The sequence below is a fragment of the Rana temporaria genome, chromosome 5 (genome assembly GCF_905171775.1).
Source record: "Rana temporaria chromosome 5, aRanTem1.1, whole genome shotgun sequence".
NCBI classification, from domain to species: domain Eukaryota; kingdom Metazoa; phylum Chordata; class Amphibia; order Anura; family Ranidae; genus Rana; species Rana temporaria.
The window spans coordinates 13,175,598-13,203,122 of record NC_053493.1 but is presented as its reverse complement, the minus strand read 5'-3'; the positions used below and the strand labels follow the sequence as shown (position 1 = coordinate 13,203,122).

Here is a 27,525-nt window from a genome sequence, read left to right as displayed (position 1 = left end):
GATTTTCGGATTTCCGAAATTTCGAATTTCCGAATTTTTCAGTTTCCGAATTTTTGGATTTTCGGACTTCCGAAATTTCGAATTTCCAAATTTTTCAATTTCCGAATTTTTGGATTTTCGGATTTCCGAAATTTTGAATTTCCGAATTTTTGGATTTTCGGACTTCCGAAATTTCGAATTTCAGAATTTTTCAATTTCAGAATTTTTGGATTTTCGGACTTCCGAAATTTCGAATTTCAGAATTTTGAAATTTCCGAATTTTTGGATTTTCGGATTTCCGAAATTTCGAATTTCCGAATATTTCAATTTCCGAATTTTTGGATTTTCGGATTTACGAAATTTTGAAATTTACAAATTTTTCTGTGTTTCTGAACAGCGCAGATGGGCTCTGGGTGTCACCGGTCATCCTTCCAATGTATTTAGTTGACCATCTTGTAAATGAATATACACGTATTGTGTTTTCCAGGACCCCCGTATATGCAGGTGACTATAGAAGATGTGCACGCCAACTGTGGGGGGACGGCACAGTTTGACGCAGTTATAGACGGGAGCCCCCCGCTTGCCGTTACCTGGTACAAGGTGAGTGCGAGGACACCCCACAGTCTCTGCAATGCCGGGATCCTCGTTGTCCCACTCCATACACACTGTCATTATTTATCTAAATGAAAATATTAATACATCAGAGGGGTCAGTATGAAGATCCTGTTTCAAGCATAGAGTATGTGTTGGTTACATGATAAAATTAGATATTGAGGAATGTAGAATTCAGCTTTGCTTGCATAGGAGAACAGCATACATGTGTGAGAACAGCATTACAGGAGAGAGTGTGAGAACAGCATTACGGGAGAGAGTGTGAGAACAGCATTACAGGAGAGAGTGTGAGAACAGCATTACAGGCGAGAGCGTGAGAACAGCATTACAGGAGATTATGTAAGAACAGCATTACAGGCGAGAGCGTGAGAACAGCATTACAGGAGATTGTGGGAGAACAGCATTACAGGAGAGAGTGTGAGAACAGCATTACAGGAGAGAGCGTGAGAACAGCATTACAGGAGATTGTGTGAGAACAGCATTACAGGAGAGAGTGTGAAAACAGCATTACAGGAGATTGTGTGAGAACAGCATTACAGGAAAGAGTGTGAGAACAGCTGAATGGCGGGGGGTGTGACCAGCGTCCGGAGGCTGTGACGTCAACGCGTTTCGCAACGGAGTCACGTAGCTTCGTCTGGACGTCCAGACGAAGCTACGTGACTCCGTTGCGAAACGCGTTGACGTCACAGCCTCCGGACGCTGGTCACACCCCCGCCATTCTGGAAACAGTTTTGAAACAGCATCGAATCATCGCTACTATCCATTGATTGACTCCAACACAGCGCGTATGTATTCACGCACGCTATTTCCGTCTACATCATTGGCACTGCGTGCCCGAGGATTAGAGGGTCGCTGCTGTTTTTCCCACACCAGGAGAACATCAGGTGGGTCTTACCCCAGATTCGTCACACCCGCTTTACATTGATACGGCTGTGATCTCAACTAAGGAGCTGGTAAGACCATCACCTGCAATTGTTTTGATGATTTGATGCCTATTCCTCTACTTGACTTTGTACCTTCAAATATGTGGAGAGGACATACTAATTAATCCAAGTCTATGGGAACTGTCTAGTTACAGCTATCCATGGCTGCGGCTGTCAGTGACACTAAATAGACCAATCAAACCATTATGTGTTGGATTTGACCATCCGTATTGACATTTCCACTTTGATTAACCCATGTCCACAGTCGTGTAATTTTTCAATTCTATCAGGGTTTATTCTACTGCCTGCCACAGGTATAAGGTTCAGTTAGAAGCTCAGAGCATAATTCACCCTATGGGGTGGGCTCTTTCATCTGATCTATCTGACCTTTAATACAACAGACATCCTGTTTCCCTGATTTTTTGTGCCACATCTTTTCCAGACCCCCCGCGGGGTCACCTCTGCTGTCTTGCTCCATAAATATTCATACCCCCCCCCAATTTTTTTTTTTTTAGGTTTATTATTCATATATTCGTTTTTTTTCGATTGGAGAACACAGCAGGGGTGATTTTCTGTGCGTCCGGACTGTTTGGGCCAGATTCACGTAGCTCAGCGGATCTATAGATCCGCTCGTTCTACGTGAATTAAGATCCGCTCCCGCAAGTTTAGGAGGCAAGTGGCTAATTCACAAACCACTTACCTCCAAACTTGCGACGGCGGATCCTAAATCCCCCAGCGGAATTCAAATTCCGCGGCTAGGGGAGTGTCATATTTAAATCAGGCGCGCTCCCGCGCCGATTTAAATACGCATGCGTCGTCCGGGGAATTTCCCGGCGTGCATTGCTCCCACTGACGTCAATAGGACGTCAGTGGTTTCGATGCGTACGCAAACTACGTAGTTCCGTATTCGAGAACGACTTACGGAAACTACGTAAAAAAATACAAATCGACGCGGGAACGACGGCCATACTTAACAATACTTACCCCTGCTTTTAGCATGGGTAAGTATACGACGGGTACCGCGCTACGGAAACGACGTAAGAACACAGCGTCGGGTCCGCGTACGTTCGTGAATTTCGCGTATCTCGCTGATTTACATATTATTCAGTGTAAATCAGCGGGAACGCCCCCGGCGCCATTTTTAATTCAAAAAAAAGATCCGACAGTGTAACACAGTGTGACACTGTCGGATCTCAGCCCTATCTATGCGTATCTGATTCTATGAATCAGGTGCATAGATAGGACTAGAAAAAATCCGAGATACGATGGTGTATCTGAGATACACCGTCGTATCTGCTTCGTGAATCTGGGCCTTTGTCTATACTTGTTTTATGTTTGTTATTGTCTTTCATGTTTATTGTTTACACAGCACACAGCAATCAAGCTGGTGCATGCTGCTCATCTAATTGGATCAATTGCCTGTTTAATTAGTTGCACTTGCACTTTTACTGCTTTTTTACCCACATCTTTGTAGCGACCTTTTCTAAATTAAAATATATTTTTTGTAAATTATTGTTTTTTGAGTTTAGCCTGCCATTACCTGTAGTAGCCTTCTTGCTCTTGGGCTTGGGCTCTTTTGGGCTGAATTCGGGCCTGAAATGGACCAAAAGACCCACAGGGCTCCTGCTCAAATCGCACCGGTGCCGCTGTGGAGATGTGTGAACCGGCTCCATAGAGAGCCGGTCACAATCTCCTGCTATGTGAATTGGATGGGGGGGGACCGCATCCAATTCACAATAGTGTGAACCCAGCCTAAAGGAAAATTCTCGCTTTGTGCCCTCTTCTTCTTCTTTTGGAACTTTTTTGGGGTGGGGGGCAAACAGGTACCTGATTTGGATAGGTACACACTCCAACTTTGGCTAAGCAATTCCTTCTGGGACTAAGCAACCTTCTGGTACACATCATAGGTCCCAAGAGGCAGCGGGACTATTCAAAAAGCTCAGCTCATGCAGGCACAGTGGGAAGCCAGCTGTAAAGCCACAAGGAGTCACAGCTGGCTTAGGCCCCATACACACGAGAGGATCGATCCGCTGAAATTGATCCGCGGATCGGTTTCAGCGGATAGATCCGCTGGTGTGTACGATCCAGCGGATATTTATCCGCGGATATATTTCAGGCCGACCGATTTCCAGTGGATAAAAATTTCTTAGCATGCTAAGAAATCTATCCGCTGGAATCGGCTCCAGCGGATCGATCCGGTGGTCTGTACAGACTCACCGGATCGATCCGTCCAAACCCATCCCTCGTGGATATCCTTATATGACAGCGTCGCGCACGTCGCCTCGTCATCATCGCGGCGACGGCGCGACACGTCACCGCGGACGGAATTCTGCGGGGATTTTGATCTCCTGGTTAGTACAACCAGGAGATCAAAATCCGCCAGAGGATTTATCCGCGGATACAGTCCGGAGGACCGTTTCCGCGGATAAATCCTCTTGTGTGTACCCGGCATTACAGAGCTATTTAACCGCTCAGACTGTTTTAATGGGAAAGCCATGGAAAAAAATTACCAGGGTTATGGCTGATAGCTTTTGTCATAATACCGGTAAACAACTTGCAAACTGCAACATATACTGTATATATTGCGGTCGGTAAGTGGATTTGCTTGCATATTCTGCGCAGAAAGTTTTTTTTATTTTTTTGCTCTTGCTGCTCTCTCCTGTAATTCTGTTCTCACACTCTCTCCTGTAATGCTGTTCTGAACCCCTCTCCTGTAATTCTGTTCTCACACTCTCTCCTGTAATTCTGTTCTCACACTCTCTCCTGTAATTCTGTTCTCACACTCTCTCCTGTAATGCTGTTCTCACGCTCTCTCCTGTAATGCTGTTCTCACACTCTCTCCTGTAATGCTGTTCTCACAAATCTCCTGTAATGCTTCCCACAGTTAACATACCAACATCAGGACCTGAAGACCTGTGAAGAACCACCAATGAAATAAAGAGTTTGAATTTATTTGGATTTTAGAAACTCTCCTCCATTCTGTGTATAAATAAGACTGGATGCCACAACAGTCTTTGTCTTCTCCTCCAGGATAACACGTTGCTGAAGGACAGCGATCGGATCCAGCTGGTGAGAGATGGCAGGAAGTGCTCCATGGTCATACGGAGCACAGAGCGTGGCGATGGCGGGGTGTACACCTGTGTGGCCAGGAACGGCGGGGGAGAGGTGTCTTGCAAGGCCGAGCTGGTTATGCAGGAAGGTAATTATTTCCTATAATCTATTGACAGCATCTGGCTACGCTACAGGGCAGGACTGTCCCTTCTGTTATTTGGTGAGCCCTGCCTCTATCTATGATATTCGCATTGGATTGCTTGTGTTAGGGTTATTCACATGTGAAGTTGGGGGGTTGCACTTTGGGCTGCACTTTTAAAACCATTCAGCCACTATCCCTAGGGTTGCCACCTCATCCCTTTAAAACCGAACACATATTAATTACACAGGTTCTGTGGCTGATTAAGGTGGTAATTAAATTCACTTAGTGCCTTATCTGCTTTAAATTAGCCCCAGAACCTGTGTAATTAATATGTGTTTGGTTTTAAAGGGATGAGGTGGAAACCCTAAATACCCCCTTTACTTGTACCAGGGGGTGTACACACGCCACAGCTGCAATGCTTTGCTTAGTGGCCACAGAAGGATGTTGCTTTTGGGGGATGTAGCGCCAGCCAAACACTACCCATTCAAGTGAACAGGGCCACTCTGCAAGCGCCTTGCAAACACGTGCAATGCACGAGGTTGCAGGGTGCTATTGTGGGCTTCGAGGGTTTAAAGCAGGCAGGGCCGCCATCAGGGGGGTACAGGCAGTACACCTGTAAGGGGCCCGGATGGCACCCCCCCCCCTTTTTTATTTTTTTTATACAAAAAAAAATATTTTTTATTAAAGGGCCAAATTTATTTATTTATTTATTTTTTTAGAGGTCCAGAGGTCCCCAGGGGCCCGGAGATCCCCAGGGCCCCGGATGACAATCCCCCATTTAGCCGGGTTTGGCGTCTGAAACATGGAAATCTCCAGCGTCTGAACAAATTGTTTTGCTTTCAAAGAAACGCTGTTAAAAGCATGGATGACTCTTCAGAGAGCATCGCACATGTGAACAAGTCTTTATTGTGACACTGTTATTGCTGTTGTGGTGATCAGGGACAATGTAACGTGTTTGGCTGTAATTGGAGACAATGTAACTGGTATGGTGGTGATCCGGGACAATGTAACTGGTGTGGTGGTGATCCGGGACAATGTAACTGGTATGGTGGTGATCCGGGACAATGTAACTGGTGTGGTGGTGATCCGGGACAATGTAACTGGTGTGGTGGTGATCCGGGACAATGTAACTGGTATGGTGGTGATCCGGGACAATGTAACTGGTGTGGTGGTGATCAGGGACAATGTAACTGGTGTGGTGGTGATCCGGGACAATGTAACTGGTATGGTGGTGATCCGGGACAATGTAACTGGTGTGGTGGTGATCAGGGACAATGTAACTGGTGTGGTGGTGATCCGGGACAATGTAACTTGTGTGGTGGTGATCAGGGACAATGTAACTGATGTGGTTGTGATCAGGGACAATGTAACTGGTGTGGTGGTGATCAGGGACAATGTAACTGGTGTGGTGGTGATCAGGGACAATGTAACTGGTGTATCCCTGATCATGTAGTTGGTGTGATGGTGATCAGGGACACTGTGAGTGCTGTGTTGGTGATCAGGGACAATGTAACTGGTGTGGCTGTAATTGGGGCAAATATGACTGGTCAGCGATACTGGGATGGTAGTGATTAAGGACAATATGACTGGTATGATTGTTTATAGCGCAAAAACTAAAAACCGTAGAGGTGATCAAATACCACCAAAAGAAAGCTCTGTTTGTGGGGAAAAAAAGGACGCCAATTTTGTTTGTCACACAACTGCGCAATTGTCAGTTAAAGTGTCGCAGTGCCGAATCGCAAAAAGTGGCCTGGTCTTTGACTAGCAATATGGTCTGGGGGTTAAGTGGTTACATTTTGTACCTGGGGGTGTTTAAAGTATGCCTGTAAAGTAGCGCATTTTTCCCGTGTTTAGAACTGTCCCTGTACAAAATGTCATTTCTGAAGGATAAAAAGTAATTTAAAGTGCGGCTATTCATAAATTGTCGGGTCCCGGCAATACAGATAAATGTAATTTTAAAAAAAATGACATGCCCCCCCCCCCCAGTCCATTACCAGGCCCTTTGGGTCTAGTATGAATAATAAGGGGAACATTGAACCAAAAAAAATAAAAAAATGTGTGGGGGTCCCCCCAAATTCCATTACCAGGCCCTTCAGATCTGGTATGGATATTAAGGTGAACCCTGCGCCAAATTAAAAACAAAATGGTGTAGGGGTCCCCCTCAAAATCCATACCAGAACCTTCAGGTCTGGCATGGATTTTAAGGGGAACCCCGCGCCACAATTAAAAATGGCGCAGGGTTCCCGAATTTGCCGCGAACACCCCAATTTGTTTGCTATTCAGCGAATGGACGTACAGCCAATGTTTGAGTCGAACTTATGTTCGCCCCGAACATAAAGCTCATCCCTATGGCAGAGCAATAGAAGGATGTGTGGGATTTGATAAGAATGATATCCAATAATCCCCCGATCCCGGGGTGGATGAGCTGTGCCGGGTTATCTATTGTGTGACGAGAGTTTTCTCATTTCCAGACGAGAAAGAAGAAGACACCAAGATCGTTCATAAGAGAAGGAAGCTCAAATCTTTCTTTGAGGTTAAAGAGGAGATTGGCAGGTAGGTGGAGAATTCACTCCCAGTCCCAGATCACTTTGTCTCTCTGTCTAGATATTGATTGGTTTCCTGTACTATAGATCAGCCTTTCTCAATCTCATACACGGAGGAACCCTTGAAATTACTTTTAATTGCTGGTAACTATTTTATCTACACCTCAGTGGGTCAGTGAGAAGAATGTCCCTTACATTGGTGATCAGTGGGAAGAATGTCCCTTACATTGGTGATCAGTGAGAAGAATGTTCCTTACATTGGTGATCAGTGGGAAGAATGTTCCTTACATTGGTGATCAGTGAGAAGAATGTTCCTTACATTGGTGATCAGTGGGAAGAATGTTCCTTACATTGGTGATCAGTGAGAAGAATGTTCCTTACATTGGTGATCAGTGAGAAGAATGTTCCTTACATTGGTGATCAGTGAGAAGAATGTCTCTTACATTGGTGATCAGTGAGAAGAATGTCCCTTACATTGGTGATCAGTGGGAAGAATGTTCCTTACATTGGTGATCAGTGAGAAGAATGTTCCTTACATTGGTGATCAGTGAGAAGAATGTTCCTTACATTGGTGATCAGTGAGAAGAATGTTCCTTACATTGGTGATCAGTGAGAAGAATGTCCCTTACATTGGTGATCAGTGGGAAGAATGTCCCTTACATTGGTGATCAGTGGGAAGAATGTCCCTTACATTGGTGATCAGTGGGAAGAATGTTCCTTACATTGGTGATCAGTGAGAAGAATGTTCCTTACATTGGTGATCAGAGGGAAGAATGCACCTTACATTGGTGATCAGTGAGAAGAATGTTCCTTACATTGGTGATCAGTGGGAAGAATGTTCCTTACATTGGTGATCAGTGAGAAGAATGTCCCTTACATTGGTGATCAGTGGGAAGAATGTTCCTTACATTGGTGATCAGTGGGAAGAATGTTCCTTACATTGATGATCAGTGGGAAGAATGTTCCTTACATTGGTGATCAGTGGGAAGAATGTTCCTTACATTGGTGATCAGTGGGAAGAATGTCCCTTACATTGGTGATCAGTGAGAAGAATGTCCCTTACATTGGTGATCAGTGAGAAGAATGTCCCTTACATTGGTGATCAGTGAGAAGAATAATGTCCCTTACATTGGTGATCAGTGAGAAGAAGAATGTTCCTTACATTGGTGATCAGTGAGAAGAATGTTCCTTACATTGGTGATCAGTGAGAAGAATGTTCCTTACATTGGTGATCAGTGGGAAGAATGTCCCTTACATTGGTGATCAGTGAGAAGAATGTCCCTTACATTGGTGATCAGTGGGAAGAATGTCCCTTACATTGGTGATCAGTGGGAAGAATGTCCCTTACATTGGTGATCAGTGGGAAGAATGTCCCTTACATTGGTGATCAGTGAGAAGAATGTTCCTTACATTGGTGATCAGAGGGAAGAATGCACCTTACATTGGTGATCAGTGAGAAGAATGTTCCTTACATTGGTGATCAGTGGGAAGAATGTTCCTTACATTGGTGATCAGTGAGAAGAATGTTCCTTACATTGGTGATCAGTGAGAAGAATAATGTCCCTTACATTGGTGATCAGTGAGAAGAAGAATGTCCCTTACATTGGTGATCAGTGAGAAGAATGTTCCTTACATTGGTGATCAGTGAGAAGAATGTTCCTTACATTGGTGATCAGTGGGAAGAATGTTCCTTACATTGGTGATCAGTGAGAAGAATGTTCCTTACATTGGTGATCAGTGAGAAGAATGTCCCTTACATTGGTGATCAGTGAGAAGAATGTCCCTTACATTGGTGATCAGTGGGAAGAATGTTCCTTACATTGGTGATCAGTGAGAAGAATGTTCCTTACATTGGTGATCAGTGAGAAGAATAATGTCCCTTACATTGGTGATCAGTGAGAAGAAGAATGTCCCTTACATTGGTGATCAGTGAGAAGAATGTTCCTTACATTGGTGATCAGTGAGAAGAATGTCCCTTACATTGGTGATCAGTGGGAAGAATGTCCCTTACATTGGTGATCAGTGAGAAGAATGCTCCTTACATTGGTGATCAGTGAGAAGAATATTCCTTACATTGGTGATCAGTGGGAAGAATGTTCCTTACATTGGTGATCAGTGGGAAGAATGTCCCTTACATTGGTGATCAGTGGGAAGAATGTTCCTTACATTGGTGATCAGTGAGAAGAATGTTCATTACATTGGTGATCAGTGGGAAGAATGTCCCTTACATTGGTGATCAGTGGGAAGAATGTTCATTACATTGGTGATCAGTGGGAAGAATGTCCCTTACATTGGTGATCAGTGGGAAGAATGTTCATTACATTGGTGATCAGTGGGAAGAATGTTCCTTACATTGGTGATCAGTGAGAAGAATGTTCATTACATTGGTGATCAGTGGGAAGAATGTCCCTTACATTGGTGATCAGTGGGAAGAATGTTCATTACATTGGTGATCAGTGGGAAGAATGTTCATTACATTGGTGATCAGTGGGAAGAATGTCCCTTACATTGGTGATCAGTGGGAAGAATGTTCATTACATTGGTGATCAGTGGGAAGAATGTTCCTTACATTGGTGATCAGTGGGAAGAATGTTCCTTACATTGGTGATCAGTGGGAAGAATGTCCCTTACATTGGTGATCAGTGAGAAGAATGTCCCTTACATTGGTGATCAGTGAGAAGAATGTCCCTTACATTGGTGATCAGTGAGAAGAATAATGTCCCTTACATTGGTGATCAGTGAGAAGAAGAATGTTCCTTACATTGGTGATCAGTGAGAAGAATGTTCCTTACATTGGTGATCAGTGAGAAGAATGTTCCTTACATTGGTGATCAGTGGGAAGAATGTCCCTTACATTGGTGATCAGTGAGAAGAATGTCCCTTACATTGGTGATCAGTGGGAAGAATGTCCCTTACATTGGTGATCAGTGGGAAGAATGTCCCTTACATTGGTGATCAGTGAGAAGAATGTTCCTTACATTGGTGATCAGAGGGAAGAATGCACCTTACATTGGTGATCAGTGAGAAGAATGTTCCTTACATTGGTGATCAGTGGGAAGAATGTTCCTTACATTGGTGATCAGTGAGAAGAATGTTCCTTACATTGGTGATCAGTGAGAAGAATAATGTCCCTTACATTGGTGATCAGTGAGAAGAAGAATGTCCCTTACATTGGTGATCAGTGAGAAGAATGTTCCTTACATTGGTGATCAGTGAGAAGAATGTTCCTTACATTGGTGATCAGTGGGAAGAATGTTCCTTACATTGGTGATCAGTGAGAAGAATGTTCCTTACATTGGTGATCAGTGAGAAGAATGTCCCTTACATTGGTGATCAGTGAGAAGAATGTCCCTTACATTGGTGATCAGTGGGAAGAATGTTCCTTACATTGGTGATCAGTGAGAAGAATGTTCCTTACATTGGTGATCAGTGAGAAGAATAATGTCCCTTACATTGGTGATCAGTGAGAAGAAGAATGTCCCTTACATTGGTGATCAGTGAGAAGAATGTTCCTTACATTGGTGATCAGTGAGAAGAATGTCCCTTACATTGGTGATCAGTGGGAAGAATGTCCCTTACATTGGTGATCAGTGGGAAGAATGTCCCTTACATTGGTGATCAGTGAGAAGAATGCTCCTTACATTGGTGATCAGTGAGAAGAATATTCCTTACATTGGTGATCAGTGGGAAGAATGTTCCTTACATTGGTGATCAGTGGGAAGAATGTCCCTTACATTGGTGATCAGTGGGAAGAATGTTCCTTACATTGGTGATCAGTGAGAAGAATGTTCATTACATTGGTGATCAGTGGGAAGAATGTCCCTTACATTGGTGATCAGTGGGAAGAATGTTCATTACATTGGTGATCAGTGGGAAGAATGTCCCTTACATTGGTGATCAGTGGGAAGAATGTTCATTACATTGGTGATCAGTGGGAAGAATGTTCCTTACATTGGTGATCAGTGAGAAGAATGTTCATTACATTGGTGATCAGTGGGAAGAATGTCCCTTACATTGGTGATCAGTGGGAAGAATGTTCATTACATTGGTGATCAGTGGGAAGAATGTTCATTACATTGGTGATCAGTGGGAAGAATGTCCCTTACATTGGTGATCAGTGGGAAGAATGTTCATTACATTGGTGATCAGTGGGAAGAATGTTCCTTACATTGGTGATCAGTGGGAAGAATGTTCCTTACATTGGTGATCAGTGGGAAGAACGTTCCCAGCACCAGACAGGTAATGAGTATTGCAGTTTGTAAGAAGCCATGTGGGGGAGGGGACACAGCAAACATGTGGAAGAAGGTTCTCTGGTCAGATGAGATCAAAATTTAACTTTTTGGCCTAAAAGCCAAACACTATGTTGGGGGAAAACTAACACTGCACATCACTCTAAACACACCATCCCCACTGTGAAATATGGTGGTGGCAGAATCATGTGGTGGGGATTTTTTTCTTCAGCAGGGACAGGGAAGCTGGTCAGAGTTGATGGGAAGATGGATGGAGCCAAATACAGGACAATCTTACAAAAAAAACTGTTAGAGTCGCCAAAAGACTTAAGACTGGGGGGAGGTTCACCTTCCAGCAGGACAACGACCCTAAACATACAGCCAGAGCTACACTGGAATGGTTTAGATCAAAGCATATTCATGTGTTAGAATGGCCCAGTCACAGTCCAGACCTAAATCACATTGAGAATCTGTGGCAAGACTTGAAAATTGCTGATCACAGACGCTCTCCATCCAATCTGACAGAGTTTGAGATATTTTACAAAGAAGAAGAATGGGCAGAAATGTCTCTCTCTAGATGTGCAAAGCTGGTAGAGACGTCCCCAAAAAGACTAAAAAGATAAAAAGGGGTGTAGGGTTGGGACTTTAAATGAGATGCGTTTTAAGCAGTATGCGATTTAAATATATATATATATATATATATATATATGGAATGTAAAAAATTATTTCCATAATAGCCAGGCTCAAAGTTGCCAACCAAAGAAGCACTAAACCAAATTAATCTGTCTAGCTGATGTAATTAAAAACAGAGGTTTAGTTGCATGTATTTGCAAATACCTGTGTAAGCTGCAGGCCAGCGACAAGGCACTCCGTGTACTGCAGGTCCTAACTATGAATTTAAAGTCTCCTAAAAAGGAGCACAGGTGTGCTAATCAATAGATAGGAGGCAGGTGATAACCTGGGCGCTCCATCGGACAATTGTTGTCGGATTTTCCGCGGACAAATGTTGGATAGAATTATACATGTGCACTGCCGAATTTTTTATTTTTTTTCGGTTAGATCATTTTTTTCTGCATTTTTCGTAAATTCGAAAATTCGTAAATTTAAAAATTTGGATATTCAGAAATTTGGAAAATTCAGAAATTTGAAGATTCGGAATTCGAAAATTCGGAATTCGGGAATTCTGAAATTTGGAAATTCTGAGAATTCGGAAATTCAAAAAATCAGAAATTCGAAAATTTGGAAATTCAAAAAATCTGAAATTCGAAAATACAATGTTCGTAATTTCACATTTTAAAATTTTGCAGTTTCAAAATCTCGAATTTTCGAAATTTCTAATTTTAACATTTTCTAATTTTTGAATTTCCGAAATTCTGAATTTCTGAATTTGCAAAATTCGGAAATTCGAAAATCCAATATTTGAAATTTCCAATTTTCGAATTTTAGATTTTCGAATTTTAGATTTTTGAATTTTAGATTTTTGAATTTTGCCATTTCGAAGTTTCCAATTTTCACATTTTCCAATTTTTTCGAAATTTCCAAAATTCCGAAATTCGGGAATTCGGAAATTCGAAAATCCAGAAATTGAAAAATTCGGAAATTTCGTAAATTAACTAATTTGCCAAAATTTGTTAAAAAAAATAATTCGGAACTAAACGAATTGCACATGTCTAGTTAGTATGATTAAAAAAAATTCCAGCAACAAATGTGTGTTTTCGGATTATCTGATCGTGTGTACACAAGTCCTTCAGACAAAACTCCAAAGTACAAACACGCATGTTTAGAAGCAATGCTCACCATAACACAACATTAGTAGAAGTTGCCCAAAGGGTGGCGCTAAAGAGCTGCAAAACCACATAGTTTTGTGTTTGTTGGCCGACAATTATTTGCTGTTTGTATGCAATACAAGTTCCTACGCTTTGTCCGCAGAAAATCCGATTGTGTGTACGAGGCTTAAGAGAAAACACAGTTTATGTTCTCGACTTTCTCTCTTTTCAGAGGGTCATTTGGCTTCGTGAAACGCGTTGTGCACAAAGGAAATGGCGCGACATGCGCCGCCAAATTCATTCCACTGAGAAGCAAGACTCGGCAGCAAGCGTACCGCGAGCGCGACATCTTGTCGGAAGTGTCCCATGAGCGAATCACTCTGCTCCTTGATGCCTTTGAAACCAAGAAGACGCTTATTCTTATTTTGGAAATGTATCCTTTTAACCACTTAAGACCCGGACCATTATGCAGGTTAAGGACCTTGCCCCTTTTTAGCGATTCGGCACTGCGTCGCTTTAACTGACATTTGCGCGGTCGTGCGACGTGGCTCCCAAACAAAATTGCCGTCCTTTTTTCCCCCACAAATAGAGCTTTCTTTTGGTGGTATTTGATCACCTCTGCGGTTTTTATTTTTTGCGCTAAAAACAAAAATAGAGCGACAATTTTGAAAAAAAAATCAATATTTTTTACTTTTTGCTATAATAAATATCCCCCAAAAAAGATATGAAAAAAAAAATTACCCTCAGTTTAGGCCGATACGTATTCTTCTACCTATTTTTGGTAAAAAAAATCGCAATAAGCGTTTAACGATTGGTTTGCGCAAAATTTATAGCGTTTACAAAATAGGGGATAGTTTTATGGCATTTTTATTAATCATTTTTTTTTTACTACTAATGGCGGCGATCAGCGATTTTTTTCGTGACTGCGACATTATGGCAGACACATCGGACAATTTTGACAATTTTGACACATTTTTGGGACCATTGTCATTTTCACAGCAAAAAGTGTTATAAAAATGCACCGATTACTGTGAAAAGGACAATTGCAGTTTAGGAGTTAATCACTAGGGGGCGCTGTAGGCGTTAAGTGTGACCTCATGTGTGTTTCTAACTGTAGGGGGGGCGGGGCTGGACTTGTGACGTCACTGATCGTGTTTCCCTATACGATCAGTGACATTGCCACAGTGAAGAACGGGGAAGCTGTGTTCACACTCACCTCTCCCCGTTCTTCAGCTCCTGTGACCGATCGCGGGACTCTGCCCGGGTGACGCCCACACCCCCCCCCCCCCTCCTCCTGTAGTCACAAAAAAAACGTGCCCTTTAAGAATTTTTATTTGGCTTAAAATGTCTTTTTTATTTTTTAACTGCAGTGATGGCGGCCGTCTATAGAGGGCGCTGCAGCGCCACCCCCTCTCGCAAATAACATACATTCATGCATTGTATTGCACAAATGTATGTTATTGTTTGTTGCCAGCTGCCGCTGGTCTATTCAGATAACCGGACCTTGGGCGCCGGTTACCTGAATAACGGCAGCTGGTTGGCTGAGCGGAAGTGCCTATCAGAGCCAGCTCCGAGTACAGCCCTAGTCTCCCGGAAGGTCTATCCTCGGAACGTAAGGGGGCTGCGTTCCTTGGATAAGACTGACGGCCGTTTCAGCCAATCAGGTACCGGATTCTGGTTATCAGGAACCTGAAATTAGTTGGTACTTTTTTGATTGTACCCCTACATTGTACTACAAGCCAAGTAGACCATGGAGATCCTGCGTGCCCGGGAATCCAAATCGTCTACATCATTGGTCTCCACACTTTCTGAAGTCTTTGAGGCTTTAGAGGGGCAAGACTGTGGCCAGTGGGATTAGAAAACGTTGTGGTGTTGGCGAGAGCAAATGGTCCCTCATCATTGGTTTTAGTGGAATAGTGCCCTATTGTTGGTATCAGTGTAAGGAATAGTGTCCCATTATTGGTGCCTGTTGGAGAAATAATGCCCCATCATTGTATCAGTGGGAGGAAAAGTGCCCCATCATTGGTGTCTGTGGGAGGAATAGTGCCCCAACATTGGTGTCAGTGGGAGGAATGGTGTCCCATCATTGGTGTCTGTGGGAGGAAATGGTGCCCCATCATTGGTGTAAGTGAGAGGAATGCTGCCCCATCATTAGTGTCAAAGGATGGCATGGTGCCCCAACCGTCGGATAAAGACAAGTAAAGGGCCACATCCAGGCCAATGGGCCTCCGTTTTGGAGACCACTGATCTAAATCAACATCAATACTTTAAGATTGTAATACTAGTGAGATAACCCTATGGGTCCAGCGCTGTTTTTCCACATTCCTCAACAGGGGCGTCGGGAGGGGGCGGCTAGCCGTGGCTGAAGACCCAAATGTGACCCCGTAAAGCCCAGAGTCTCATGGTGGCAGGACTGCATTATTAGCCCCGAGCCACCGAGCGAGTGGCAAGCGCCGGGATCGATTTGATCACGAGCGTCGCTGAATGTAGCCGAGTGTGGGCGAGTCCCATAGCAGGTCCCGCCTTCTGGAGCCTGCGCAACGCCTCTGATGGACGTCCCACTGGCCCAATGCCACGACCGCGGGATGTGTGACGTCCATCATAGGCGCTGCACTGGCTCCAGGAGGTGGGAATTACAATGCGGCCGCCGCGCCAGCGCCACATCCCTGCTCGGCGCTCGGGTGGGCCGCGGGCGGCTCTCCTCTCGACCTGGGCTCTCCTCAAGGCTCCTCGGCTGTCCTCCCCTCCCCTCCAGCCAGGCTCCTCGGCTCTCTGACGGAATGACTGCCTGCTGCTGTGACACCGCTGAGATAGGTCGGAACCGTCAGACAGTGTAATAATGTAAATGTCCGTGTATGTCAGGTAGGTTAGTGTAGGTAGGTCAGTGTATGTCAGGTAGGTCAGTGTATGTAGGTAACTACCATCAGTGCAGGTAGGTCAGTGTATGTAGGTCAGAGTATGTCAGGTAGGTCACATGCTAGCCAAAAAAAAAGCCTGCGTCACAGGCTCCTTTCCTCTTCCATTCTAAGCCCTGAGGTGGATTCAGGTACGAATTGCGCCCTCTTACGGAGGCGCAGCGTACCGTTTTAACGCTGCGCCTCCGTAAATTACGTGCGCTACGCTTCATTCATGAAGCAGTAGCTACGTAATTTGCGCGGGCGCTCCTTAAAAATGCCCGGCGTAAAGGCGCGTAATTTAAATGATCCCGTAGGGCGCGTGGATCATTTAAATTAGGTGCGTTCCCGCGCCGAACGTAGTGCGCATGCTCCGTCGGGAAACTTTCCCGACGTGCATTGCGGCAAATGACGTCGCAAGGACGTCATTTGCTTCAAGCGAACGTAAATGGCGTCCAGTGCCATTCACGATTCACTTACGCAAACGACGTAATTTTTAAACATCGCGACGCGGGAACGACGGGTATACTTAGCATTGGCTGCCCCTGCTAATAGCAAGAGCAGCCTTATGCAGAACCCAACGAACGTTAACGACGTAAACTGCGTACGTAGGGCGCGCGTACGGTTGTGAATCGGCGTTAGTATGCAATTTGCATACTCTACGCTGACCACTACGGGAACGCCACCTAGCGGCCAGCGTAAGAATGCAGCCTACGATGCAACGGCATAAGAGCCTTATGCCAGTCATATCTTAGGCTGCAGTCGGCGTATCGAGCTCTCTGAATCAGGAGCAGTTGATACGCCGGCGCAACTAAGCAATTGCGCTGCGTAACTATGGTTACGCAGACGCAATTGCTTTCTGGATCTACCCCCCTGTTTTTCAGTGAATTGCAGAGCTGTGTAAATCTCAGAACTGGATGGGCAAAAATACAAACCCTTTAGCAGGAAAAATAGCTTCTATATATATTTTATCTCTAAATTTAGCTGTACATTCAGCTTTCTGTTACAAAACGAGGCAGGGGTGAGTATATTAACATAACTGCCTAATTCATGAGCATGTATATGTGAAATAATACAAATATCATTTGGCAAGACTTTAATTTTCTTAATTAGACCAGATGCTGCGGGGAGGAACTTCTGGACCGACTCTTCCGGAAACACTCTATCACAGAAAAAGAGGTTAGTGGGTGTTTGTTTTTGTTTTTTTGGGGGTTTTTTGTTTCTAAAAACTAGAAACATGAAAGGACATTAGAACAATATAATATGTATAATAATATGATACTAATAATAATAATAATAATAATAATAATAATAAGAAGAAGAAGAAGAAGAAGAAGAAGAAGAAGAAGAAGAAGAAGAAGAATATATAGTATTAACAAAAAACAAAAAATGCAGCGCTGGAAAATAAAAATAAACAATAATGTCTATATGAAACACTTATATGTGTAAACGTATAAGTCCATAAATAGTGGAGAAAGTCTTGGGTTGAAGAATGTCGATCAGTGTGTAAAAAACACCGTGGACATATGTTTCAATTTCCTTAAAAAATGTATAATAATAAAAGTCCACCAAAATAAAAGTGAAAGTAAAGGTGAGATGATCAATCAATAACAGTGACACGACACCCACGGTGATCCAGAGTAAACTGAAATATAAGTGATAACGCCCGCCACCATTGGAGGCTTACCGGATGCGATGGACCCAAATGAGCTTATGCCCAAAGGATCGATAAAGCTTAAAATCGGTTGAATATGGAGATAAACCGAACCACACCAAAACGTTCAACCAGCGAACGACAATGAAGTTTTCACTTAATGGCAGGTAGACAGGGTAACTCCAGTGGGAAGATGGCTCATGGAAGTGGAAGAGCTTGCACAGAGTATGTGGAGGAAAATAAAAGGCACATAGCGTAACTCCGCAAAAAAAGGGAAGTTTAATACTGGTTAAAAACACTTACAGTTATGTAGGCATTAAAAGACATCAATGTAGGATAGTGCATGGCAGCAGTAGAGTCCCGACGCGTTTCGCTACAACTAGCATCGTCTGGGGTAAGACTCTACTGTTGCTACCATGCTTTAAATATAAAATATGACCTGTTTGGAAACACTCCCCTGGAGGATCGCCCAAGGAGAGTGCACTTCCGGGTCAACTTGGTGTCTCATACAATGCTGAGTATATAAGACTAATAATATGCAAAATCTATGAAGATATGGGTGTAAAAATAAATTGTGGCCAGTTAGATAATTAAAATCAACTAACCGGATATAATTACAATGTATGTTTGATGGCGCCTGGTGCACGAGTTGGATGGGAACTCGTACCTTGATCACGTGTGCATCTAAGGCTGGTAACCAGGACCAATGAAAAGGGTCCACGTCACTGCACGGCACCGCAGTATGGACAAACAACGAATGAACGTTGCCGTCGTCCCGGTCACATGACCGTATCTAGAGGGCGCATAAACAAATCGTCACACTGCGCGCCGTCGGTCACATGGATCCGACGTAACATCGTATAGTGACGGTCTTAGTGGGCGTTCTCACACTGCTTCACAATGTTAATGCGTGCGCGCGTGTATACGCACACACGCATTGCGTTCCAAAATGGATAAACGTGGAACGTTGCGCTCCACTGTGCGTTCCGGAGGGTCAAGAAATGACAAATAGCCTGGACGCCAGGAACATTAGATGTTTGTAATGAAACACCTGGAAAAAACAAGGAAGTGGATTCGAATATTGCCACAGCATATTAATAGTCTGTTTAAAATATTAAAAATATGTAAGATTGTGTCTGCTATATTATAACTATAGCGCCAGGAAAGGGACAACACGTCTTTGTAAAGAAATGTTACATATTGTCAAGTATCAATGTGCCTGTGTATTTCAACATTACGATTCCAAAAATTGGATAAAAACTAAAAATAGGAAATATATTTCTATCAATTAGTAATTACTAAAGAGGCTTTATATGTAAAAATTAGTGTGTAATATTGTGTCCAGAAAGTGACTCTACAATGGACGAACCCCCAAGACAGGTGGTACAATATAAATATAATACACTTCATTATATGTATTTACATAAGAGAGCAATATTAAAAAATGGTTAAAACATATATAAATGAAAGAAAAGAAATAGATCAAATTTTCACAGACCCATATATGGACCACAATTGAACCCAGGTGTATAAAAAACGCCACCAAATAGGTTCAATTTATGGAAAAATGGAGGATGATAGACTAGGACATCATAAAGATGTTAGGATTTGTTGATGAAAGAATTGATGTCCCACTCTACATTAAGGCCTGATGGTGTGTGAGTACCTAGCTCATAAATCCAGAATGTTTCGAGTTGGGACACCCCACGAGTTTTTGGACTACCTCTCCAAGGGGACACAAATTGGTCTATAATGAGAAATTGTGTGCCGGTGGGGTTCTGGGCATGATGTTTTTTATAATGCCTGGGTACAGTATGGTGAATGTCGCCAGCTAGAATAAGAGCTATATGTTCGGCGACTCTGACAGAGAATTTCCGAATGGTGCGACCAACGTATTGTTGGCCGCACGGGCAGGTAATAAGGTATACCACATACTTGGTTGAGCAAGTACAAAAATGTTTTATGGGGTAGACTTTCCCAGTTACTGTAGAACGAAATTCAAGGTTTTTAGTTCTGCTGGAGATGTTATATTTACATACTGTACACTTTTTACAGGGATGATAACCAACTAACTGAAAAAAGAAAGATGGACGTGTTGGAGGGTTAATGATATTCGGGGCTATCTTACTCTGAAGTGTTGGTGCACCCCTAAATATCACTTTGGCACGTTCGGGTAAAACCGTTGCTAGAACTCGGTCATTTCTCAATATGTTCCAATGCTTAGACACTATGGACTTGACCAGTTTATGTTGTTTAGAAAAAGATGTAAGCAAGGCCCATTTATAACTTTCATCTTGTTCCCTTTTGGGTTTGACTTCTAGAAGTGAGCTTCTATCAACTTCAAAAGAAGTTTTGAGAGCAAGTTCAATGTTGGCAGGGTCATATCCCTTATCAATGAACCTATGCTTGAGGATGTTGGCTTGCACAGAAAAGGTGTCCAAGTCTGTGCAATTCCGTCTCAACCTAAGAAACTGACTTCGAGGTATCGAGTTTAGCCATGACGGATGATGACAGCTGTCAATAGGGATAAAACTGTTCCGGTCAGTTTTTTTGAAAAATGTTTTGAATTGAAACCGGTTGTCCACAATGCTAATCTCCAAATCCAAAAATTGAATTGTATCTGAGCTAGCTGTATGGGTAAGAGATATCCCCCTGTCATTAGTGTTCAAATGGTTTATAAAGGTCTCGAGTGTTGCGAGACTGCCATCCCATAGGAGGAGGATGTCGTCTATGTACCTTGCCCAAAAGACCAATGAGGTGGTGTCATAGGCATAGACGACATCCTCCTCCCACTTTGCCATAAACAAGTTAGCGAGGCTTGGGGCGTACTTAGCCCCCATAGCGACACCTCTTTGCTGTAAATAAAATTGATCATTAAAACAAAAATAACTGTGTTTAGTAGCAAATTTTAACAATTCCATAATGTAGTCTGTCTGGAATGAAGCTAATGTCTGATCCTTCTTTAAATAATAGTGTACGGCTTCAAAACCTATATCATGTGGGATACAGGTATAAAGGGATGCTACATCGGCCGTCACCATGATAAAATTACCCTTTACCTCAACATTATCCAATTTGTTTATGGTTGCCCTCGTATCTCTAAGATAAGATGGAGTGCGTTGTACCAAAGGTTGTAGAAAATTGTCGATGTAGCGACCAATTCTAGAGGTTACTGAGTCGATCCCACTTAAAATGGGTCGACCAGGTGGGTGTACAGGGTCTTTGTGGACCTTTGGTAAATAATATATCGTCGGTATCCTAGGGACCGTGGGAACTAAATACTTCTTTTCTTTCAAATTTAAAATCTCTCTTTCAAAGCCACTATTGACTAGTATTTGTAGCTCTGTTTTGAACCTGGATGTGGGATTAGAAGGCAACTTAAGATAAGTATTAGGCTCATCAAGTAATCGAAGCATCTCAGTTTCATAGTCAGGTTTGTCAAGGATGACTATACCGCCTCCTTTGTCCGCTGGGCGGATAATGATGTCCTTATTCTGACACAAGGATTTCAAACCTTTGCTTGATACCGGATGATGAGAATTACGTCTATCAGGTATCTCTGCTAGATCTTTCAAAACAAGATCTCTAAAAATATTAACTGCAGCTGCAGCTGGAACAGATGGATTGAACAGTGAAGGGTTCCTAAGCCCTGAATGTACTGTTCCAGAGGTGGCTGCTCTAGGTTCATTTCTAATGGGATTAGTAATTAAGTACCGTTGTATATTAATCTTACGGATGTATTTTTGGACATCAATAAACGTTCCAAATTTGTCTAAACGTTTCGGAGGAGCAAACTTAAGGCCCTTATCCAAAACAGATAGTTCATCCTGTGTAAAAAATGTTTTACTCAAATTAAAAACCCCTTGTTTTTTAGTTCCCACGGTCCCTAGGATACCGACGATATATTATTTACCAAAGGTCCACAAAGACCCTGTACACCCACCTGGTCGACCCATTTTAAGTGGGATCGACTCAGTAACCTCTAGAATTGGTCGCTACATCGACAATTTTCTACAACCTTTGGTACAACGCACTCCATCTTATCTTAGAGATACGAGGGCAACCATAAACAAATTGGATAATGTTGAGGTAAAGGGTAATTTTATCATGGTGACGGCCGATGTAGCATCCCTTTATACCTGTATCCCACATGATATAGGTTTTGAAGCCGTACACTATTATTTAAAGAAGGATCAGACATTAGCTTCATTCCAGACAGACTACATTATGGAATTGTTAAAATTTGCTACTAAACACAGTTATTTTTGGTTTAATGATCAATTTTATTTACAGCAAAGAGGTGTCGCTATGGGGGCTAAGTACGCCCAAGCCTCGCTAACTTGTTTATAGCAAAGTGGGAGGAGGATGTCGTCTATGCCTATGACACCACCTCATTGGTCTTTTGGGCAAGGTACATAGACGACATCCTCCTCCTATGGGATGGCAGTCTCGCAACACTCGAGACCTTTATAAACCATTTGAACACTAATGACAGGGGGATATCTCTTACCCATACAGCTAGCTCAGATACAATTCAATTTTTGGATTTGGAGATTAGCATTGTGGACAACCGGTTTCAATTCAAAACATTTTTCAAAAAAACTGACCGGAACAGTTTTATCCCTATTGACAGCTGTCATCATCCGTCATGGCTAAACTCGATACCTCGAAGTCAGTTTCTTAGGTTGAGACGGAATTGCACAGACTTGGACACCTTTTCTGTGCAAGCCAACATCCTCAAGCATAGGTTCTTTGATAAGGGATATGACCCTGCCAACATTGAACTTGCTCTCAAAACTTCTTTTGAAGTTGATAGAAGCTCACTTCTAGAAGTCAAACCCAAAAGGGAACAAGATGAAAGTTATAAATGGGCCTTGCTTACATCTTTTTCTAAACAACATAAACTGGTCAAGTCCATAGTGTCTAAGCATTGGAACATATTGAGAAATGACCGAGTTCTAGCAACGGTTTTACCCGAACGTGCCAAAGTGATATTTAGGGGTGCACCAACACTTCAGAGTAAGATAGCCCCGAATATCATTAACCCTCCAACACGTCCATCTTTCTTTTTTCAGTTAGTTGGTTATCATCCCTGTAAAAAGTGTACAGTATGTAAATATAACATCTCCAGCAGAACTAAAAACCTTGAATTTCGTTCTACAGTAACTGGGAAAGTCTACCCCATAAAACATTTTTGTACTTGCTCAACCAAGTACGTGGTATACCTTATTACCTGCCCGTGCGGCCAACAATACGTTGGTCGCACCATTCGGAAATTCTCTGTCAGAGTCGCCGAACATATAGCTCTTATTCTAGCTGGCGACATTCACCATACTGTACCCAGGCATTATAAAAAACATCATGCCCAGAACCCCACCGGCACACAATTTCTCATTATAGACCAATTTGTGTCCCCTTGGAGAGGTAGTCCAAAAACTCGTGGGGTGTCCCAACTCGAAACATTCTGGATTTATGAGCTAGGTACTCACACACCATCAGGCCTTAATGTAGAGTGGGACATCAATTCTTTCATCAACAAATCCTAACATCTTTATGATGTCCTAGTCTATCATCCTCCATTTTTCCATAAATTGAACCTATTTGGTGGCGTTTTTTATACACCTGGGTTCAATTGTGGTCCATATATGGGTCTGTGAAAATTTGATCTATTTCTTTTCTTTCATTTATATATGTTTTAACCATTTTTTAATATTGCTCTCTTATGTAAATACATATAATGAAGTGTATTATATTTATATTGTACCACCTGTCTTGGGGGTTCGTCCATTGTAGAGTCACTTTCTGGACACAATATTACACACTAATTTTTACATATAAAGCCTCTTTAGTAATTACTAATTGATAGAAATATATTTCCTATTTTTAGTTTTTATCCAATTTTTGGAATCGTAATGTTGAAATACACAGGCACATTGATACTTGACAATATGTAACATTTCTTTACAAAGACGTGTTGTCCCTTTCCTGGCGCTATAGTTATAATATAGCAGACACAATCTTACATATTTTTAATATTTTAAACAGACTATTAATATGCTGTGGCAATATTCGAATCCACTTCCTTGTTTTTTCCAGGTGTTTCATTACAAACATCTAATGTTCCTGGCGTCCAGGCTATTTGTCATTTCTTGACCCTCCGGAACGCACAGTGGAGCGCAACGTTCCACGTTTATCCATTTTGGAACGCAATGCGTGTGTGCGTATACACGCGCGCACGCATTAACATTGTGAAGCAGTGTGAGAACGCCCACTAAGACCGTCACTATACGATGTTACGTCGGATCCATGTGACCGACGGCGCGCCGTGTGACGATTTGTTTATGCGCCCTCTAGATACGGTCATGTGACCGGGACGACGGCAACGTTCATTCGTTGTTTGTCCATACTGCGGTGCCGTGCAGTGACGTGGACCCTTTTCATTGGTCCTGGTTACCAGCCTTAGATGCACACGTGATCAAGGTACGAGTTCCCATCCAACTCGTGCACCAGGCGCCATCAAACATACATTGTAATTATATCAGGTTAGTTGATTTTAATTATCTAACTGGCCACAATTTATTTTTACACCCATATCTTCATAGATTTTGCATATTATTAGTCTTATATACTCAGCATTGTATGAGACACCAAGTTGACCCGGAAGTGCACTCTCGTTGGGCGATCCTCCAGGGGAGTGTTTCCAAACAGGTCATATTTTATATTTAAAGCATGGTAGCAACAGTAGAGTCTTACCCCAGACGATGCTAGTTGTAGCGAAACGCGTCGGGACTCTACTGCTGCCATGCACTATCCTACATTGATGTCTTTTAATGCCTACATAACTGTAAGTGTTTTTAACCAGTATTAAACTTCCCTTTTTTTGCGGAGTTACGCTATGTGCCTTTTATTTTCCTCCACATACTCTGTGCAAGCTCTTCCACTTCCATGAGCCATCTTCCCACTGGAGTTACCCTGTCTACCTGCCATTAAGTGAAAACTTCATTGTCGTTCGCTGGTTGAACGTTTTGGTGTGGTTCGGTTTATCTCCATATTCAACCGATTTTAAGCTTTATCGATCCTTTGGGCATAAGCTCATTTGGGTCCATCGCATCCGGTAAGCCTCCAATGGTGGCGGGCGTTATCACTTATATTTCAGTTTACTCTGGATCACCGTGGGTGTCGTGTCACTGTTATTGATTGATCATCTCACCTTTACTTTCACTTTTATTTTGGTGGACTTTTATTATTATACATTTTTTAAGGAAATTGAAACATATATCCACGGTGTTTTTTACACGCGGACCAGTTTCAGCGGACATGTTCGGTCGTGTGTACGGAGCCTTATTGTCCTCTCAGCTTCTCCTCTGGCTCTCCTCTCAGCTCCTCTTCTTTCCCTCTTTTCTTAGCTCCTCTTCTCAATCTCTTCTCTCGGCTCCTCTTCAGACTTTGACTCACAGCTCCTCTTATCGATTTCTCTTCTGGGCTCCTCTTCTGGCTCTCTCCTCCCAGCTCTTATTTTGTCTCTCTCCTTTCAGCTCCTCTTTTGTCTTGCTCCTCTTCTCGATCTCTCCTCTCGGCTCCTCTTCTGGCTCTCTCCTCTCGGCTCCTCTTCTGGCTCTCTCCTCTTCTGGCTCTCTCCTCTTGGCTCCTCTTCTGGCTCTCTCCTCTCAGCTCCTCTTCTGGCTCTCTCCTCTAGGCTCTTGTTTCAGGCTCTCTTCTCTAGGCTCTTCTTCTGGCCCTCTCCTCTTAGCTCTTTTGCTGGATCTCTCCTCTCAACTCTTCTACTGGCTCTCTTCTCTCTGCTCCACTTCTCAATCTCTCCTCTCGCTTCCACTTCTGGCTCTCTCCTCTCAGCTCCTCTTCTTGATCTCTCCTCTCAGCTCCCCTTCTGGCTCGTTCCTTTGGGCTCCTCTTCTGGCTCTCTCCTCTAGGCTCTTCTTCTGGCTCTCTACTCTCAGCTCCTCTTCTCGATCTCTCCTCTCAGCTCCTCTTCTGGCTCTCTCCTTTGGACTCCTCTTCTGGCTCTCTCCTCTAAGTTCCTCTTCTGGCTCTCTCCTCTAGGTTCCTCTTCTGGCTCTCTCCTCTAGGCTCCTCTTTTGGCTCTCTCCTCTAGGCTCCTCTTCTGGCTCTCTCCTCTAGGTTCCTCTTCTGGCTCTCTCCTCTAGGTTCCTCTTCTGGCTCTCTCCTCTCGGCTCTTCTTCTGGCTCTCTCCTCTAGGCTCTTCTTCTGGCTCTCTCCTCTATGCTCTTCTTCTGGCTCTCTCCTCTAGGCTCTTCTTCTGGCTCTCTACTCTCAGCTCCTCTTCTCGATCTCTCCTCTCAGCTCCTCTTCTGGCTCTCTCCTTTGGACTCCTCTTCTGGCTCTCTCCTCTAGGTTCCTCTTCTGGCTCTCTCCTCTAGGTTCCTCTTCTGGCTCTCTCCTCTCGGCTCCTCTTCTGGCTCTCTCCTCTCGATTCTTCTTCTGGCTCTCTCCTCTAGGCTCTTCTTCTGTCTCTCTCCTCTGGGCTCCTTTTCTGGCTCTCTCCTCTAGGCTCTTCTTCTGGCCCTCTCCTCTTATCTCTTCTGCTGGATCTCTCCTCTCAACTCTTCTTCTGGCTCTCTTCTCTCTGCTCCACTTCTGTCTCTCTCCTCTCGACCCCTCCTCTGGCTCCCTCCTCTCATTTCCTCTTCTGTATCTATCCTCTCAGCTCCTCTTTTGGCTCTCTTCTCTCAACTCCTCTTCTGGCTCTCAAAGCTCAGCTCCTCTTCTGGTTTTCTCTTTTGAGTTCCTCTTCTTGATATCTCCTCTCTTCCGGGTTCTCTCCCCTCAGCTCCTCTTCTGGCTCTCTTCTCTCATCTTCTCTACTGACTCTCTCCTCTCATCTTCTCTTCTGGCTCTCTCCTCTCATCTTCTCTTCTGGCTCTCTCCTCTCATCTTCTCTTCTGGCTCTCTCCTCTCATCTTCTCCTTTGGCTCTCTTCTCTCAGCTCCTCTTCTGTCTCTCTCATCTCAGCTCATCTCCTCTTCTGGCTCTCTCCTCTCGACCCCTCTACTGGCTCCCTCTTCTCATTTCCTCTTCTGGATCTCTCCTCTCAGCTCCTCTTCTGGCTCTCTCCTCTCATCTCCTCTTCTGGGTCTCTCCTCTCGACCTCTCTTCTGACTCCCTCCTCTCATTTCCTCTTCTGGATCTATCCTCTCAGCTCCTCTTCTGGCTCTCTTCTCTCAACTCCTCTTCTGGCTTTCACCGCTCAGCTACTCTTCTGGCTCTCTCTTTTGAGTTCCTCTTCTTGATCTCTCCTCTCATCCTCTCTTCTGGCTCTCTCCTCTCAGCTCCTCTTCTGGCTCTCTCATCTCATCTCCTCTTCTGACTTTCTCCTCTGAGTTCCTCTTCTTCATCTCTCCTCTCGTCTTGTCTTCTGGCTCTCTCTTCTCATCTTTTCTTCATGCTCTTCTTCTCCTCTTCATGACCTCGCCTCCAGTGTTGTAAGTAACGGCGTTAAAATAAACACCGTTACCTAACGATGCCCCTTTTGAGGGTAACGAGTAATCTACCAGATTACTCTTCCCCTCGCGGTAACGCTGTTCCCATTACTTGGGCGGCGTTACCGCAATTACACCTACCTGTGTGTCAGCCATCGGCCATCCATTATTTAAAAAGCGCGCCTCCTCCTCTGACTGTTCCGTGATAGGTGGAACACTAATTTTTCCAGTAGAGCCTCTGTTTAGTGTTCAGCCTATCACGGATGCCTTCTCA

The 27,525-nt window shown here is 43.5% G+C and overlaps 1 protein-coding gene across 1 annotated transcript in view; it reads left to right on the top strand.

Moving 5' to 3' along the window:
- Nucleotides 1-27,525, top strand: part of OBSCN (obscurin, cytoskeletal calmodulin and titin-interacting RhoGEF) — a 640,872-nt gene that overhangs the window by 551,514 nt on the left and 61,833 nt on the right. Inside the window, exons 104-108 of the mRNA XM_040354276.1 lie at nt 467-579; nt 4,545-4,713; nt 7,179-7,260; nt 13,478-13,678; nt 17,258-17,318. Coding sequence (XP_040210210.1) covers nt 467-579; nt 4,545-4,713; nt 7,179-7,260; nt 13,478-13,678; nt 17,258-17,318 — 626 coding nt within the window. The remainder of the gene's footprint in view (nt 1-466; nt 580-4,544; nt 4,714-7,178; nt 7,261-13,477; nt 13,679-17,257; nt 17,319-27,525) is intronic.